Source organism: Microtus oregoni, unplaced genomic scaffold, assembly GCF_018167655.1.
Source record: "Microtus oregoni isolate MIOR12 unplaced genomic scaffold, Mior012 000035F_ref0000213, whole genome shotgun sequence".
Lineage (NCBI taxonomy): Eukaryota > Metazoa > Chordata > Mammalia > Rodentia > Cricetidae > Microtus > Microtus oregoni.
Genome location: NW_024543094.1, coordinates 5,630,982 through 5,650,690, shown reverse-complemented (window position 1 = coordinate 5,650,690; position 19,709 = coordinate 5,630,982). Strand labels below are relative to the sequence as shown.

At 40.6% G+C, this 19,709-nt stretch overlaps 1 protein-coding gene across 2 annotated transcripts in view; it reads right to left on the bottom strand.

Moving 5' to 3' along the window:
- Positions 1-19,709, bottom strand: part of Mtr (5-methyltetrahydrofolate-homocysteine methyltransferase) — a 76,836-nt gene that overhangs the window by 33,032 nt on the left and 24,095 nt on the right. For both annotated transcript variants that reach the window (XM_041630724.1, XM_041630725.1), the window contains 7 exons: positions 15,192-15,332; positions 11,868-12,053; positions 7,023-7,202; positions 3,864-3,980; positions 3,132-3,272; positions 1,899-1,988; positions 538-690 (listed from right to left, as the gene is read on the bottom strand). In XM_041630724.1, coding sequence (XP_041486658.1) covers positions 538-690; positions 1,899-1,988; positions 3,132-3,272; positions 3,864-3,980; positions 7,023-7,202; positions 11,868-12,053; positions 15,192-15,332 — 1,008 coding nt within the window. The remainder of the gene's footprint in view (positions 1-537; positions 691-1,898; positions 1,989-3,131; positions 3,273-3,863; positions 3,981-7,022; positions 7,203-11,867; positions 12,054-15,191; positions 15,333-19,709) is intronic.

Sequence of the window (19,709 nt, the reverse complement as noted above, 5' to 3'; positions counted from 1 at the left end):
AGTTCCACTATTTAAAAGAATAATATATTTTCAAAATATGTATTCTTAAAGTCGGTCACTGGCAAGCTAAGTGGTGGTGGCGCATGCCTTTAATCCCAGCACCTGGGAGGCAGGACAGGTGGATAGAGACCAGCTTGGTCTACAGAGCAAGTTTCAGGACAGGCTCCAAAGCTACAGAGAAACCCTGTCTTGAAAAAACAACAAAAAAGATAGCCACTGTCTTGTCAAGTCAAATGTTAGTATTAACATTACATGTATCTTAGGTAGAGGGGGCATGGAAATACAGAACATGCAGATTATGGTACACAGGATCTCTGCAAGCTTTCTAACCACTACGCACTCCAAAGAGCAACTGGCAAGAGATGGTTCCTAAATACACCCAGAAAAGGAGTGGTCAGATAATACTGTCAAGTTTTGCATATACCACAAACTCAGAAAATACTCAAACTCAATATTTACTAAAAAAAAAAAAAAAAAAAAAAAAAAAGAAAGAAAGAAAAAAAAAGAGATTTGTTAAAATTTCTCTGTTTCACCAACCTGAGGTAGAAACATTTTTCCAGCTCCAAAAAGATCACCAACCACTTTCATGCCATTCATTAGAGGCCCTTCAATTATATTCAGAGGTCGGGGGTATTTTTCCTGGTTTAACCTGGCTTCTTCAGTATCTTCAACAATATGCTTTTCAATACCCTTAAAAGAAAAAGAAGGAGGGGGAAGGAAACAAACAAGCAATTGTAAAGGTCAAAATGAAAGAATGAATCAAAGAGATGTTTAAGAGCACAAATCCCAGAATCAGTCTGACAGAATTTGAGTCCTGGTTCTCATCACTAATGCAGGTAATTTATTAAGTTTTGGTTTCCTCACAGAACCACAAAAGCACCAACCTCCTGTTTACTTGGACAATCACTGTAAATAAATAGCATTACAGTGATTGTAATGACTAGCCTCGCTAGTCATAGGAAGTAACTCAGAAAAAGGAGGTGTTAGTGAAGACACTGAGAATGTAGCTCAGTGGTGGAGTAGGTGCTTATCATGTGTGAAGATCTGAGCGCAATCCTCAGCAACTGATCATGTGCTAATAAATATCTCTGTAAAATCAGTATCTATTAGCTCAATGAGGTGTGGTGATGCATGTCTTTAATCCTAGCCCTCAGGAGGCACTGGCAAGTGGATCTCTACATATAAGTCCAGCTTAATCTACACGGTAAGCTCCAGGTCAGCCAGAGATATACAGTAAGATCGTATTTCAAATAAATGAACAAATAAGTATCTTCTCTCACTATAACACTACTTGGCTAGAAAAGGATTCAATACTAGAAAGACTCTCAGGTGAAGTTAAAACAAAAATATGGAACTTTCCTCCCGACTTGCCTGATTTGCTGACTCTTAAGCTAAGGATCCGCAAGGATTGTAGGACACAAATGAATAGTTCACAAAATGAAATATGTACTCTCAGAAGTCTAAGAATTAAAATTTAAATTCTAGAACCTTTTTAAAAACACTCTGGGACTTTCCAGACTCTCAAATGTAGACACTGAGGTCCAGAGATGACTTATTTAAAATTCCATCTGTTGTGGAAGAGCCCCTACGGCCCTGCTGACGGACCAAAAGGAACCTGGTCTGGGGTGGGTTCTCGGGCTCCTAACTATCAACCGCCTGGGCAAGTCCTTGCTGTGTATGTGGGCCTGCCCTGTGCACTGCAGACACTGACTTCCAAAGCATCTTCCACACCCATCTGTGAAAACTGAACACGTCTTTAGACACTGTCAAACGGCACTGGGAAACGGATTCCTGAAGGCTAAGAATCAATGGTCAGATGTCTAGGGCAGCACCCCCTCAACTGCTGTCAGCAATGACACCAGGGAGCCATGACTTCCTGTACAGGCTCTGGAACTCACCTTCACGAGAGCATACTCAAGACGCTCTTCAATGGAGCCACTCCTCCACTCATCTGTCTGGATGACTTTCTTCCCTCCTTTGCCATGAGTCTGAATGAAAATTAAGATAAAAAGTGAGTACAAATGATACACAGTGAACTATCTGCAGGAAAAAAAAAAAGAAAAGTGCCTTTTCCTTCCTTTAAGTTTCCAGACCCCCAGGGTGTTCAACATGAATGTTGAAAAAGAACAAAAAATCTTTTAAAATTTGAACTTTCAGTAGAGAAAAGCAACAGCATACTTTTATTTCCCCTAAAAAATAACAACTGACATCAAAATATTTCTAGGATATAAAAGTTATTCTCTAACATTCCAGCTCTCAGGAAGGATCAACATCCCCCACATACAATCAATCGTCAAGAATCTGGGAGCCATGAGCAGTAATGGCACAGTTCTATAATCCCAACACTCGGAAAGCTGAGGCAGGAGGATTTTGAGTTCCAGATCAACTAAGCAGTGTAAGATCTTGATCACTGAGATTTTATCATGTAAGAGAGGAAGGAAGAAAACATAAAGAAGGGAAAACTCTAAAAGCGCACATCAGGGGCTGAATGAAGGCTGTCTAACAGTAACATGGAAATTTGAGGGAACAGACACCACCAACTGAGACAGTGATGAAGGGCTTCAGAAGCTGAGTCTCAGAAACTCAGAAAAAGGATAAAGGCACAAGGTAAGTATCCTGGCACATTGGGTGGATTACACTACTTTGTATGTTCTCCTCCCTCCAGGTGTATTTATATATACAAGTGTATATAAAAATGACAGAGCCAGGTAGTGGTGGCACACGCCTTTAAACCCAGTACTCAGGAGGCAGAGGCAGGAGGAGCTCTGTGAGAAAAATCTTGTTTCAAAACAGTAACAACAAAAACAAAAAGAGAGAGAGAGAAATGGAGGGAGGGAGGGAGGGAGGGAGGGAGGGAGGGAGGGAGGGAGACTACCTCACATTAAAAAAGATCAATTTAGAAAAGTCTAAGTTCAAAACACTAAAGCAATCTAGACAAGATCTATTTCTCCCTCCTCGACCTAACTGCAATACCTTCTCTAGAGCACTATAAAAACTGTAACTATGATGATTAATGACCCAGAGACACAATTCTACATTAGCTCCTATTCTACAATAAAAGTTCAGTAGCTGCCAGTGAGTGATAAATTCTAAGGAAGGCAAAGCCACTCTTTGGACACTTTTCCCTTTACCTGGGCATATCGTAAGAGTTTTTCAGTAGCTTCAGGGTCTTTGTTCCAGATGAGGTCTTCACAGAGCTGAAGAAGGTCCTTTTGGATATCATCATACACGGGTAGATTTCCTGCATTGACTATCCCCATGTCCATGCCAAACTAAGGGCAACAGAAAGGAAAATGAGAAATTCTACTGATACCCTAAATGAGGGATCAGAAAAAATACTTTATGACATAGTTGGTCACTATTCAACTCTGCTGCAGTATAAAAGCAGCCCTAGACAAAACACATGAGAAGGGATGAGGGCACTCTGTTCCACTGAAGCTTCATTTAAAGACAGAAGCAGGCTAGTTAACCTGTCTGTAACTCAGTCTGTAAGCCTGCTAAAAGGCAAAGTACAGTGCCATCATTTTTGTTTTAATTCTTTGAAAAATCATTGTGTTTACAATGTATGTGCAAATAGATATAGATATATATCTGTGGGTACACATGTACCGTGGCACATGTACGGAGGTCAAAGGACAACACTGGGTATTGGTTCCTGCCTTTCATTTTGCTTCAGACAGGGTCTCTTGTTTACTACTGGACATGCTAGATCTGTCTTCCTCTCTCATTCTACAGTAGGAACTACTACTACACTAAGTCACACAGGCTGTGAAATTTCAACTCAAGTCCTCAGGCTAGTTCAGCCAATACTGTACCACAGAGCCATCTTCCCAGTACCTAAGTTAAAGTTGGTTTCACCATACCTTGATCGCATGGTAGAGAAAAACACCATGCATTGCTTCTCGAATGGCTTCCATCCCTCGGAAGGAGAAGGACAAGTTAGAAAGACCTCCACTTATTCTGACTCCTGGTAATGTTTCCTGGCAAAAATGTAAAAGCATGAAAAGATTCTCTTATTTTGTCAAAAGTCACAATAAGTCATACCTTGTAAGTTTTGTATAAAGGAGAAGTAAAAAGAAAGTCCAAAGTAACTCTGAGTTTGTTACTAAGCAAAGAACAGTTTGCTACATCACTGTATCAAGTACTCTGTCTTTTATTATGTAAATCTATCACCTTTTACAGTGGCACTTCTAAGCACTGCTTCATAAATAGCTTTTCCTACTAGACTTTAACCTTTGTAGGAAAAATATAAATTCCTATTTTATCTCTGTCTACCTCTAAAATGATCACGGTGAGGCATGAAATGTTTGCTGGATAAATGACCGGGGGGTAGGGGTGGAGCAGAAAGCAAAAGATTATGTGCATACATCTATAAATGCACATGTGCATACATTCCTGACCCATCTGAAGCTGCTAGACTTCCATGACTTAAATGAACAAGCTCTCTAGTTCATCCCAAACTGGACAAAATATAGAAGGCGGCTGAGATGCCTATGACAACACCAATCATTAGTCATAACAACAGTAACTCTTAGTATCCAGGGACATAGCTTGTCTAGCCATTCCAGCCCTACGCTACAGAGAAACTCAAGCACATTTGCCAAGCATGTTAGATTGGTAAAAAGTAATGGTGGGTTCATTGTTAAAATTTGTTCCTTAATGTTGAAATACATTCTTGATAAATTCAGTTATGTTAAATGCCATTTTAATATGCAATCCTGCCTCATGGTTTTTTTGCTAATGATTTATTACTTGCTTTTTTAAAATATTTATTTTATACTATGCATGTTTGCAGCTGGTACTGGTCAAAAAAAAGAGTTCAGTTCTTCTCCACGGCATTATCTGACCACACATCGCACAATCAGTGCTTCAAAAGTAAAGAACTGCATTACTAAGTTTCTGCCTATCCACCATATTCACCTGATCACTCACCAACAGAATGCTATTTATTCAAACATCTTGATAACTTTTTGCAGAGAAAAATCTTCTACAATCAGCAGGACAGAGAAAATTCTTTCCAAGAGTTACTGAATCCTGAAGCACTAGATTTTTAAAAAGGTGTTTGCTGCATTTATTTATCTGGAGTAGTATGCAGACAATCCACAGTGTGTGAAGATGTCAGAACACAACTGCAACAGTCAGTTCTCAGCTTCCCTATGGTGTAGGACCTAGGGACTGAACTCAGATCACCAGCTTGACTGACACTAACTGCCTCCACCTGCTGAACCATCAGCCTGTAAAACTGATTTTTGCCGGGCGGTGGTGGCGCACGCCTTTAATCCCAGCACTCGGGATGCAGAGGCAGGCAGATCTCTGTGAGTTCGAGACCAGCCTGGTCTACAAGAGCTAGTTCCAGGACAGGCTCCAAAACCACAGAGAAACCCTGTCTCGAAAAACCAAAAAAAAAAAAAAAACCAAAAAAAAAAAAACTGATTTTTTTTTTTATGCTAGGAGAATTAAAAGAAATTATTTCTCATTGGTAAAAGCAGGTTAACTAGAATGGATCCTATTTTGATAAATGAAGATATGTTTGAGCCTAGTTGTAGTTTAAAATTCATGATCTGAAACTGTAATTAATTTTGCACCAACCTAATATAAGAATGTTCATAATTGTTAGACAGTAAAATGGCTAGTTGTGATTCAGGCTAATAATTATACATTAATAAAAATGAACAAATATAGCTATAGCAACACAAATAAAATTTCAAATAAGGCTGAACCTGGTGGCACTGGAGAGGTGATTAGGTAGGAGGCTAATAAGTTTAAACCAGCCTAAGCTACACAGTGAGAACCAGTCCGGAAAGGGGAAAAAAAGAGGCCAAATAGGGAGAAACAGCATAAGCAATTTATGATTTGAATTACACTAAGCTCAAAAAGAGGATAATTCATACTATGTGAACATATAGTTAATTCTCGTGATTCCCTAATAGTTCTGTCCTCAGTAACAAAGCAGCTGGCAACCTCTGGTCATATATTCATAACCTCATCAACATACAACCTTGTTTTGTGTGTCTGTTAAAATCATCCTGTGTGCTAGAGATGCCAGTTATAAACAAACAACAACGCACTCATAACAACCTCTAACTCCAGCTCCAGGGAATCTTATACTCTTTGGCTTCCTTGGGCACTTGAATAATGTAGTAAAAAAACTCAACCAGGCACACACACACATACACACACATGAATAAATACTGAAAGACACTTTACTCGGGGTGCACATCTCAATTATTAACACTGAATTCACGGTCTGAATAAGGCTTATACAACAAGCATTTTCTCCACTAGGCACAGCACAAGTGTCCTGCACTTGTGAACACTAGAAAGCACTAGCACCAGTGAGAAATCAAGCAGAGAAATCACAAACAAAAAGGAGAACACAAATGGCACTGAAGAGAACTAATAAGACACCTGTCGTGTACAGAGTAAGAGCTGTCTGTCTCCAAGGTCATCCTCGTCCGAGGATGTGAGTCAAGTCTACACAAGGGCATGTCCATGGCTGACTACAAAAGCAGCTTGAGTATTGAAGCAGGCCAAAACTAAATTTTGTATATTTGTGCATACCGGCAAGCACACACAAAAAAATCAATGGATATAATGTAAACTAAACATGCATATAAGTAATAAAATTATTAGCAAAAACAATAATGAAGTCTCAGAGCCATAGATACCAGAATGAAAGTTACTTCATGGAATTGAAAATAAGGCATACCCAGAAAGGAGAGATATGGGGCAATAGCCTCAGAACACTTCAGCAAAGTGCAAGTCACTCTACAGTTCATAACTACTCATCTACCATGGACTACAGATCCTATGTGAAATAGAGTCTCATATGTGCTGTATACTACAACTAAAATAGCATTATATAAAAGATAAAAGGTCCTACATTTTAGAAAACAATTTACTATGGACTGAAATCTTACTATTCTCAGCAAATCAGTATGTGTTAGTTCTAAGCATGCACTAAACCAAGGTGATAAATTTGAACTGTGTCTTGGATAAAGACAGAAAATACCCAGACTTACTTTAATGATTCCTGTTGCATGAATAAAATTGATAGCATATAAGTTATGTTCTTCCATTCCAGTACCAATGGTAAGAATGTTGGGGTCAAAGATAATGTCATTTGGATTGAAGCCCAGTTTTTCCACAAGTAGATGGTAAGCTCGGGTGCATATACTGACTTTAACATCTGTTTCTGTTGCCTAAGAAACAAGCAGAAATGTCGTTTACAATAGAAAAGCAAATTGTTATCTATGGAAACAGCATGTGTCACTCATCAAAACCACTCAAATCTTAATGACTGTATTTCTTTGAAACCCAAATGTCAAACCTCTAAACATTCATCAACTTATCTCAGAAAAGAATCAGTTAAAGATTTTGCTTTTAATATAACAATGTTATTCCTTATATAAAAATTTCATGAATGAAATGTTAACAAAGTGGCTCTAAAAAGACAGATGTGGTTTAAAAATCAAATTCCACTAAAGAAAATTAAAACGAGCCGCTGAGCACCACACCTGTCATTCTAGCTCTTGGGAGGGTGAGGCAGACTGTGGCATGTAGGGGCCACCCTGAGTTACATGTGTGAGTGCCAAATCACTGTGGGCTAATACTGGGAAAGAGCTCCTCAAAGTGTCCCGCCTCTCCTGACCTGCCTGCAATGTGCCAACCACTCACACAAACAACACTGATGTTCTTTCTTGGGTCTTCCTTCAAAGTAGATTCAAGCACATGCATTTATTTCCCACACACACCTACCATAGCACAAGCTTGGTACCACATGCACAAGCTGGAACTACAAATTAGTGCTGGGCATGATGGCACACACCTTTCATTTCAGCACCTGGAAAGCAGAGACAAGTGAATCTCTGAAGTCAGGGTCAGCCTGACCTATATAGTGAGTTCCAGGCCAGCCAGGACTACATAATGAGACCCTACTCAAAACAAAAACAAAAACTAGAAAGATGGCTTAACACTCAAGAGCACTTCCCAAGACACCAAATTTGGCCCCCGACACCATCAAGAAGGTTCACCATTTGAATTCCGGAAGAGCAGAGTTCTTTCTTTTGGTCTGTAGACACTGCTTACACATGGTGTACATGCATACATGCAGCCAACAATCATACACAGAAAATAAAGTCTTTTTTAAAAACCTACAAATTATCATCATCCTCCTAAGCAGGATCCTAAAAAGCAAAACCCATTCTGGCAAGGTCCATGCTCCCTGCTCCTCAGCCCAGCACACTCAGCCAGCACCTCTACCTCCACCACTGCCCTACCATTTGCCCTCACTCCTCCTTTGATGCTCCTAAAACCTGCCATGCTGTTGTTACCTCAGAGTCTTTCCATGTCCATCTATTGCTGCCCGGCCCAGAACACACAAGGCCTAACTACTTCACGGCTCACAGGTATGGCAGTCAGCTGTCCCCTCAGAGGCTGCCTTAATCACTCCCTCCATATGAGCACACCTCCTCCTTTCCTTGAGGTATCTCTTTCCAGATACCTAATTATTCTTGGTTGTTTTGCTATTATTATCTCCACTAGCTGGAATGTCAGTCTCACTGACCCCAGAGCAGGGCCTGTTAGAGTATGTGCTCAATACCATGCTGAGAAGATGAAGGAGTAAGTAAATGAACACCACTCTTACAATGTTTCTCAGCTTTGAAATTAAGGAGGCTAATTTCAGATCAAACCTCCAAACAGCAGACCCATCAAATTACATTCCGCATTTCTGGTTATTGTTAATCCAATATGCTCTGTAGGAGGGCAGAAGAAAAAACAGTAGTCCTTTCTTACCCACACTTTCATATTTCATGGTACTAGTTATCCACTGCTATCTGCAGTCCAAAATATTATGTGGAAGACTCCAGAAATTAACAATTCCTAAGTTTTTAATTTCACGCACTCTGAAAAGTATAAACTTGGGTTCTTCATATCTCTACCTCTGAAGGTATTCTGGGGACATCTCTTTCTGACATAAGAAATTTACAAGTCATCTTGTAATGAAAGGCCAAGAATAGAAGCAATCATGTCATCTTACCCAGGGGTAGTTATCGATTGAAGCCACTAAAAAAGAGGGGCCTGAGAAGCAGATTTAAGCAACTTTCAGAGAAGGTCAGAACAAGAAGTCTGAGGTCAGGTCACCTTCTTCAAGGTAAAAGCCAACTGAAAACAAAAACCTCCAGACTTCAGTCCCCCAGAGACAGAATTCATTTTAATAAACCATTTAAATAAACTCATGAAAATTCAAGATACTCAACTAGAAAACAGTATCAGCTATTCAAGTTCAATGATGATGTTGGGTACAGAACTAAAACAAACAACAAAAACCATAACAACAGCTATGTAGTCAGCCTACAAAGTAGCCATCCGAGGTCCTGCTAGAAGACTCCGAGAAATTCAAATAACAGGACTGGGTGCTTACTTAGCATGTCCAAGACCGCAGAATTGATTCCCAAAAAGAAGGAAAGGAGAGAGGAAAAAGGGGAGGGGGAAACTCAAGTGGCATTCCATCCGATGTCTGGACTGATACTGGAGACACTAGCAGAATCGGAGCATGGAAATGATGCTAGCAAAAGTAAGAGAGCTCACAGAGAGGATGAGGAGAAGCAATCACTGCGTACGGCACGGCTGGGCTTACACACTGTTCAGTAGCACATGTGCTGAAAATTAAAGTGAATTACCCTGGGAGATGGGGACAAAAGTAAAGAAGGTGTGTGGACCAGGGTAGAGGATGGTAGGAAAAACAACTGACTTTATGTGCTGTGTCCACTAGGTATACAAACTAAGGTCCAATATAAATTAATAAATATAAACCATCTTTCTTTGGTACTCTTCTGGAATTATTTCAATTGTTCTCAAGACAAAAACACATCTTGTATAAAAATAACAACAATTTGATCAAAACAATTTTATTCAAAATACAAAAATATAGATAGTATCACTTATGGCCAACATGACCCATGGCAGACTATCCTACCCTAGTTGACACTTACCAACTTTTTTCTGTTTATACAGACTCATACATATTCCTGAATAAAATTTAAATCATGTCAATCACTTCTTTACATGGCTCCGTCATCACATTCTTTTTTTAAAACCGCAAGTGGCATATACCAAGATTTAAGCATTCTTCAAGCAATGGACGGCTGTGTCAATTTCTGATTACCACCATACTAGAGTGGAAGTGAGCATGTAGCCTTACATATACAGCCTATCTTAAAATCTTGAGGAGAGGCTTTATCATAAGCACTGGTGTTTTTTCGGCTTATTGATTAATTCTGACTAACTATCCCATGGACACTTTATCAGGTACAACTGAACGCCTGCTCTATGACCTAGAAAGAGCAGAACTGCAGAACCACAGCTAACGTATCACCCAGGGAACTACCATAGTATTCACACCTTCCACAGCCTCAACATGGCTCTGCAGCACAGGTGTGAGAAGACATTTACCAATCTTCTCATTGTTTCTGCTTGATAAAGAAACTAATCACTGCTTTACTATTCCTTTAGGCATTAGAAACTGGGGTATCTTCTCACAGGCTCATTGTCTATTTGTATTCCTATGTACGTTGTCCATTCAATTCCTCTGTCCATTCTATTACAGACATTCTGTCCTCTGACATACAGAAACTACAATAACTGCCACATAAAATTTTACATTTCTATGTGAACAGACTCACGAATTTTCTTTTTCACATCATGAGATTAGCAACAGCTTCTACATGAAAATATTAATGATCTCCTATATATTGTTCAGAATTTTTTTACATTTCAATCTTTAATTTTTTATTTTATTTAGTATATAGTAGGATATGGAGCTAGTGCTGAGTGGTAGGACCTTTAAGAGGTGCCTAGCAGCGCTGGAAAGATGGTTCAGTAGTTAAGAGTACTTGCTGTTCTTACAGAAGACCTAAGCTTGGTTCCCAGCATTCACATGGCAGCTCACAACCATCCAAAACTCTAGATCCAGGGGATCAACATCCTCTGACAACCGTGAGCACCAGGAATGTACATGATGCAGACATGACAGTCATACAACATAAAATAAAATGAATTTAAAAGTGGGAGAAGTGACTAGGTTTGAGGGTCCTTCCTTCTTAGATATTTAATGTTGTCATCAAAGGAACGGGCTCACTGGCGAAAAGTAGATTTATTATGAAGGCAAGTTCCACCCTCTCTTGCTCTTCCTCACCTTTTCTCTGCCCCTTCACGAAGGGGCAAAACAGCCAAAAAGCTCTCAAGTTTTTAGCCTCCATTACAGTGAGCCAAGTTAATTTATAGTATTTAAAAACTACCAAGTTTGTGGTTTGTGGTTTAAATGAGAATAGCCTCCACAGAATCATTTATTTGAATGCTTGGTCCCAATTGGAGGAACTGTTTGGGAAAGATTAGGAGGCATGGCCTTGTTGAAGGAGGTGTGTCACTGGGTGTGGGCTTTCAACGGGGAGGCCTATCTGCTGCCAGCCTCCTTATCATGAAAGACAAGGACTCTAATCCTTTGCAATCAGGAGCCCAAACTAAATAATTTATTTTTAAGTTGCTTTGAAAAGCAACTAAGTTAGTGGTATTCTATTATAGCAGCACAAAATGAATTAAGTCAGGTTTCTATTTTTTTTCTTCTAAATGCAAAACCAGCTGTCTGTTCCAGCAACCCAGGGAATTCAACCCTTCCCTACTGATAAAAAGACTGTACAACATATCAAATATTCAGAAGTATATTATGAATGTATGTGTAAATTTGTGTGCACAGATAAGCATGTACATGTTTGTGTGTATACATATATAGCTATTTCAGACATGGGTGTCTCCCACTGCTTTCTCACCTGGATGGCACCAATGCCAGGCCCACAGAAACCACTTACCTGTCCTTCCTCATCAAAAGCCATAACCACCACAGCAGCTCCAAATTTCTTTATCTTCCTGGCCTTCTCCAAGAAGTCCTGCTCCCCCTCCTTCAGACTGATGCTATTGACTATGCACTTCCCTTGGCAGCACTTCAACCCAGCTTCAATCACAGCAAAGTTGGAAGAGTCGATACACAGTGGCACCTACGACAGAAGGACAGGAGGATTATAGCTCACATGCCACCATACCTCCCTTTTGAATGGTTCCAAAAAAACTGTACTACTTCTTTAGGGAACAATAAATAAATATGGAGTATTAAAAATAGGACTTTAATATACTTACTTAAGCTTAAAGTTCAAACATTTATAGTAAGATCAGCTCACAAGAGAATATGTACATGGACCAGGATTTATAACTCAAAGGCAGGGAATTCAAGAGAGTAGTTCATGGGCTTAGGCCAAAATTTACACTCCCAAGCACTTAAACCCTAAGGCAGACAACTTCTCTATTCAAGCATTCTAACCAGACTCGTATTAAGGTTGAACCTCTTTGGAAAGATCCCTCTAGCCAAGGTATTCAAATTAAATCTTCTCTTTATAAAAACAAACTGCTGACCAGAAAAAAAAATTATGAGGAAGGAAAAACAGATTTAATCCCCTTCCCCTCCAAATAGTAATTAATTGCTAATCACTAAAACAAACAACTAAAATGAACGTGTGAGAGACCATGGTCTAATTCAGCCTCTGCTCCAAGACAGGTGAAAGGAACGGTTCACTCTAAAGAAACAAATATAGAAGGACAGCTGATTTAGGACTATCATTTAGGGCAGTCAGTCAGTAACTGACTCCCTTTAAGGCAAACAGGTCCTTGGTTTCACCATGCTTACCAAGATAAATGTTTAAACAAGTAAGGATGGAAGTATAAGAAAGGTTAGAACACAGGACAACAAAAAGAACAAGAAGGCTAGGGGTGGGTCTATCTCAGCAACAGAGAGCCTAACACGTGTGAGGACCTAGTTTTGTTTCCCAATACCATAAACACACACAGGAAAAATTACTGCTTTAAAGGGGGAGTTGGGGAGGGAGGTTAGGAAGGAGCACTGTTGGTAGAGCACCTGCAGAGGTCCTCAGTTCATGAACTGCTGACACAAGCCTACTCCTAGCACTTGGAAGATGAATGCAGGAGAATATGAGGTCAAAGCTATACTCAACTGCATAGTGATTTCCAGGCTAGTGTAGGATATAAGACACCATTTAAATACAAGTACTCTTCCAAATTTGCTTTCCTTAGCACACTAGTAATAAAGAAGTTTACCCCCAAAAAGAGTCAAATGCAATGGAAGTTAAGTACCAGGCCAGTGTCTTAAAAGAGCTCACAAATAGTTTGGTGGTCCAACCCTACTGGTAAAAATGTACTACTCATACGTTGGGTCTTTAAAGTCAGGGTCTTGGGGTCTCACTATGTAGCCCAGGTCTCTAACTGTGATCTTCTGCCTTTGCCTCTCTGCCTAGGAGCACATTTTTATATTCTATTCCAATGACTGAAATTTGTACTCCAGTAAATTTGGTTTAGTTTTCTGTTGTTTGTTTTTGTTTTTCCAGATGAGGTTTCTGTGTATTGTCCTAAAACTCACTTTGTAGACCAGGCTGGCCTTGAACTCACAGAGATCAGCCTATCTCTGCCTCCTGAGTGTTGTGATTGAAGACATGTGCTACCATACTCGATGTCCAGTAAATTTAATAGTAGATTAAAAGCAGGGAAGAAAGGTCATTCATTGCAGCAGTCAGAACACTGAGTAACAAGTTCTTGAAGTGCGTAAGGTCCTTCACAGTTAACAAGAGACTCGCACCATCACAACTGATGAACTGAGCACAGTGGGTCTGAGCACCTCACCTTAGAGATGGGGAAGGGTGTGCTTGGCTCTAAGACCCAGACTTCTTCCCCCAGCACTGATGCTGACTAACGCTGAACAGACCAGAGCAGCTCTGAACCTGAGGGTCTCAAAAGATTTACTCGCAGAAAACTGGAAGGGTTTTTACTAAGTGTTAGTACACAGATGGAAGATGGTAAATGTAATTTAATGCTTACCACAGGTTTCTCATAAGTTCTTACTAAAGCCTAATTTAAAAAACAAAACAAAAAAAATGACAGTTCAACCTAAAGATCTGCAACTCTGGGAAGTTTCTTTAAAGCAAAACCCCATAGAGGTCCTTCCAGCAAGGTGGTCCACACCTACGTGGGTGAAGCTGGAGTTCAAGGTCAATCTTGGTTACGTAATTAGTGTGAAGCCAATCATGGCTACTACAATAGACAAACAACAACAACAAAAAAAAAGGTTTGGGGGCTGGAGAGACTGCTCAGTGGTTTAGAGCATTGCCTGCTCTTCCAAAGGTCCTGAGTTCAATTCCCAGCAACCACATGGTGGCTCACAACCATCTATAATGAGGCCTGCAGGAAGAATACTGTATACACAATAAATAAATAAATATTTTTTTTAAAAAAAAGGTTTAGCTTGAACCCTCTCAAACATTCTAAATGACTGATACAAAAAGCCTTTAACCTTTTTTTTTTTTTTACAGCAGAGGCAGAGGTAGGCAGATCTTTGTAAGTTACATGTCAGCCAGGACTACACAGTAAGACCCTGTTTCAAAAACAAACATGTAATGCAAATTTTTTATTACTATTTCTAAATGTGTCTGTCTGTCTGTCTGTACACAAATGCAGGAACCTGTGGAGGCCAGAGGAGTTTGGATCCCCCAGAAGCTGGTGTTAATAGGCAATTGTGAGCTGTCCGAAGTAAGGGCAAGAAACTGAACCCAGGTCCTCCACAGGAACAGTACCTGCTTTTAATTACTGAGTCATCTCTCCAACCCCTAACTTGTACCTTTCGAAGAACAAGTAAAAACACAGACAGGATACCTTGATTTAACCCTGTTAGACATCACTGCCTTAATCTGATATGCCTAACAAGGTCTCTTCTAATAGTAAGGAAACCATAACTGAGCTCCATTTTCCAGGGTAGAAATAGAATCGGTGTGGAAGCAACAGCTAAGTGCATCCCTCTGAAATACAACAGTCAACTCTCAGACTGCAGACAATGGACAAAATTCAGTTTTCTTGAAGCCTACTTTTCCAAGCACCTCGTCAAGAGTCAAGCACAATCACTCTCTAAAATCTACCTCAGGTGGAACAGAACTTAATAAGAAAGCTCAGAATCAGAAATAATGGTACTTTCAAAGGAGGAAAAGAGGAGAGGTTCCTGAGTGGACAGATAGACAAGGCTAAATAATTGAATGACAGCAACCAGGTAAACCCCTTGATGATTATAAACCTTGTACAACCTTGGCGATGTCAGGTTCAGAGGCAATAAAGTTGCAAAATCTGGTCATTGCACTGGGACCATCCAGCATGCCATCATCCATGTTGATATCGAGCACTTGAGCTCCCATTTCTACCTGTACTTTGGCAATGCTCAGGGCTTCCTGGAAAAGAAATGGGAGAAGCACCGTTAGGAGACAATGACTAGGAAAAGCAATTCCTCCCACACTCCAAGGTCCTTTGTTACTGAAATAGACATGTTGCCTCCCTGACTCTGGGCCTGTCCCCTACTCCCCAACACTCACCATAGACTACTAGATCTTTCCACACATCATTTCACTGCTTGGAGTCTGCCAAAGCAGATTCCTACCATGAAGGATCTAAATTCATGAGCCTATAAGCCAATGACACCTTCTCACCCAAATGCCTTTCTTGGTTGGCCCTCACTGGACACTGTACTCAGCTAAGTATCACCTCTGTGCCACGGATCACACAGTATCATTGTTAGCAATGTAATCACCTTCCCCTCCACACTGGTTCAAACCTTGCTCAAGTCTAGATCCTTCAAGAAAGGTCTTTAGAGCAACCATCCAAACTCATTTAATCCTTCAATATTTCCCCACATAAGTAGAGATTTTTGTAAAGATTTACTTTTATTATGCATTATAAATGTGTGTCTGTATGAATATATGCCATATGAATAAAGGTGCCCATGGAAGCCAGCAGAGGGTGTAAGAGCACCTGGAACAGGAATACGGAGGAAGAGAGGCGCCAACATACTCTTAGTTGCTGAGCCATCTCTCCACACCCTCAGTGACCTTGTCTAACTAACATAACAAAGGCACTTGTTTAAATCTTCATTATAGCTTTGTAGCCCAATATATGAGCAAGGGTAAAATCAATAACAGATGCTGCTGTTAGTCTGATTTTCTTTGCGCCCGCCCCCCAAACTACACAGAAGGAATTTTGTCATTCACTGTGATAAAAACAGGAAGAAGCCATTGGGCATATGCCAGAGGAACAAATCTACATAAAGAAAAAGGATAGCAAGGATAACTAAGAGCTCTACCACTGAACTACACTCGCAGCCCAAAGGCTCACAAAAAGTAAAATTAAAAATGGCTTTTAGGCTGGGCATTGCAGTGTTCACCTTTAATTCTAGCACTGAAGAGGCAGAGGTATGTCTCTGAGTTTGAGATCAACCAGGGATACACAGTAAGATCCTGTCTAAAAATAGAATTTCGAGTGCTTAAGCTGCAGATCAGTGGTAGTGCTTACCTAGCACACTCAAGATCCTAGGGTCAAGACTGAGAGAGAGAAAGACAGAGAGTAGGAGACAGGAAGTAGAGCTGGGGCTCGGTAGATATAGTACTTGCTTAGCAAGCACGAGATACTGGGTTCCACCTCCAGCACGGGGAAAAGGGGATAATTTTAGTATCAGGGATGATTTAAATAAATAGTATAAGGAATAAAAAAGCCTTGAGGAGCTTATATCTAGTTGGAGGCACACAATACTGTCACACTGAAAAAGAACACAAGTAAGCGCTGACACCAGTGTGGGGATCAAATGCCACAAATATCTGAATCAGAGATGAAAGCTAACCAACTTTAACAAAGGTGTTGTATCCTGGGAGGCAAAGTCTTCATCCCACCAATGCAGGAATAGACTGGAGGAAGCAAAGAGGAGACAAGTTATCAACAGAGGTACCAAAGACATGGGAAATGTAGATGCCAATATCTGACCTATTTCATCAGTCATAGAACAAGTGCTTGAAGACAGAATGCTCCCAAACTTACTAAGGTCATTCCTTCAAGAGCAAGATATCAGATCTAACATTGCTCTATCAGTGCCCTCCCCTTCAAACCACAGAGCCCTCAAGTTCACTGAAGTCAGGGAAACCTAGATTCTATGAAGGACCCATCCACCCATTCTGCACTCCCCAGGCCCACTTCAACTGTATCTCCCTACAGGCTCCCCTAGGCAGAGACCACAAGACAGTTAAGTACATGGGTTTCAAGACTTCCTTTGACCAATTCTATGTAAAAACAGACTAATAATTTTAACCTCCCCAAATCTCCATCTGTAGAATGGTGAAAAGAAGCAGTTTGACTTTCACGGAACTGTGCAAGTTTAGTGACGATACAATATGCTTAGCACAGTGACTGGGCACAAAAGAAAACTTTAGTATTATGTCTACTTGTGTACTTCCTCCTAAAGCAATCTCTGCCCTCATTAAGAAGGCCATCAAAGCTAAAACAGATAGCCAGAGAATAGGCAGAAGAAGAAAAAAAAACTGTTATCTTCTCTGCCAACTGAAAAACACCATCTGACTATTAAGGGTCACAAGCACTTCGGAAGGTGAAAGCAACAGCCAAGGCATGATAAAAAAAAACTGTTATCTTCTCTGCCAACTGAAAAACACCATCTGACTATTAAGGGTCACAAGCACTTCGGAAGGTGAAAGCAACAGCCAAGGCATGATGGCAGAGAACCTTCCAGAATGCTCAGAGGACAAATCAAGACGGTAAGCTACAGCACAGGTAGCAAGGACAGAATGATAGCCTCAAGAAGTTGAACTGCATCCTGCTTCCTATTCACAAAAAGTGCTTTCAAATCTGGAGGACAAGCACGATAAAAGTAAACGGCAGCACTAACAGCAACAGGACAAAAGGGAAGAGCAGCAGGCAACCAACACCTGCACTAAAAAAAGACAACGGGGATGCAGGGAAACAGTGGTTAGCAATTCCAAAAGGAAGATACATAAATGGGTTGTTTCTGCATGGCTAAAAACTAAATCTAAGTTGGGTATAGTGACCCATGCCTTTAATCCTGACACATGGGAGGTAGAGGCAGGCTGATCACTGTGAACTCAAGGCCAGCCTGGTCTACATACTGAGTTCCAGGATAGGCAAAGCTACACAGTAAGAGCCTGTCTTGAGGGGTGGGGCACCTAAATCTATAGGCTAGAAAGATGGCCCAGCTCTAAGGGATTCAGTGCCCTTTTCTAGACTCCACATGCACACACACACACACACACACACACACACACACACACACGTAAATAAACTCACAATACACATACAAATAAAATGAGCATATTTAAAAATCCCTTAAATCTACAAAGACAGCTGAACCAAGCTTGTGAGAACTCAAGAACTCTTGACCGACAGCTGTGGAGCCTGCATGGGACTGAACTAGGCCCTCTGTATGTGGGAGAGTTATGTAGCCTAGTTTATCTAAGGGGTCCCTAGCAGTGGCACCAGGATCTATCCCTGGTGCATGACCTAGCTTTGTGGAGCCCACTCCCTATGGTGGGATGCTGTGCTCAGTCTTGATGTAGGAGGGAGGGACTTGGTCCTGCTTGAACTTAATGTGCTACGTTTTGTTGACTCCCCGTGGGAGGGGTGGGAGGAAGAACTGTAGCTGGAATGTAAAATGAAACAAAAACAACAACTTCAATCTGTTCAGATCCTGAAACAAACAAAAAAAAATCACAAAAACTCAAAGGACAATGAGAGGCTGCCTCATCTGGTTAAGGTACTTGATACCAAACCTGACATGAGTCTGAGTCCTAAGAAACAAATGTGGAAGGAGAGAATCAACTCTTACAAGCTGTCCCTTAACCTCCACATTCATGCAGTGCTTTGTACATGAATGTTCACATATGTGTATAAACACACACAAGCATACTCACATACACAGAGACAGAATAATTTTTTTAAAAATTTTAAGACAAGCTCTTACTATGTAGACCATGCCAGCCTGAGCTCATAGAAATCTTCCTGCCTCTGCATTTCATGTACTGGGATTAAAGACATGTACCCACTATGCCCCAGTTTAAAAAAAAATTTTTTTTTTGAGACAGGCCTTCTCTGTGTATCCCTAGCTATCCTGAAACTCGCTTTATAGATCAGGTTGGACTTGAACTCAAAGGGGTCCGACTGTCTCTGCCTCTCCAGTGCTGGAACTAAAGGCATGTACCACCACTGCCGGACAAAAAAGAAAAGAAGAAATTAACTCACAGAAGAAGAAAAAACCCAAAACCTTAAATCAACTTCTTCCATTTTTATTTCATACTTACAGAAAAGTAAAACCTATCCAGATACCTTAGCCATGCTCTGCATGGATTAAATCTGACTCATCTACAGTATACACAGCTAAAAATGTAGACTTCTCAAGGCAAGGACCTTGATTTTGTTCTGACCTATTGCTAACAGACTAACAATATCTTCCACAGCAAGCATTTGATGTGGTCAGAGGAGTAAGAATTCTCTTTGGGAGGAGCAGAGATGACTCAGTAATTAAAAATACTTCTTGTTGCCAGGTAACAGTGGCACACACCATTAATCCCAGCCCTTTGGAGGCAGAGGCAGACGGATCTCTGTGAGTTAGAGGCCAGCCTGGCATAAAGAGTGAATTCCAGAACAGTCAGGGAGGCACAGAGAAACCCTGTCTTGAAAATAAATAAATACTTGTTGTTCTTGTAGAGGACCTGGTTCAGTTACCAGCACCCACATGGAATTTCACAACCATCTGTAAC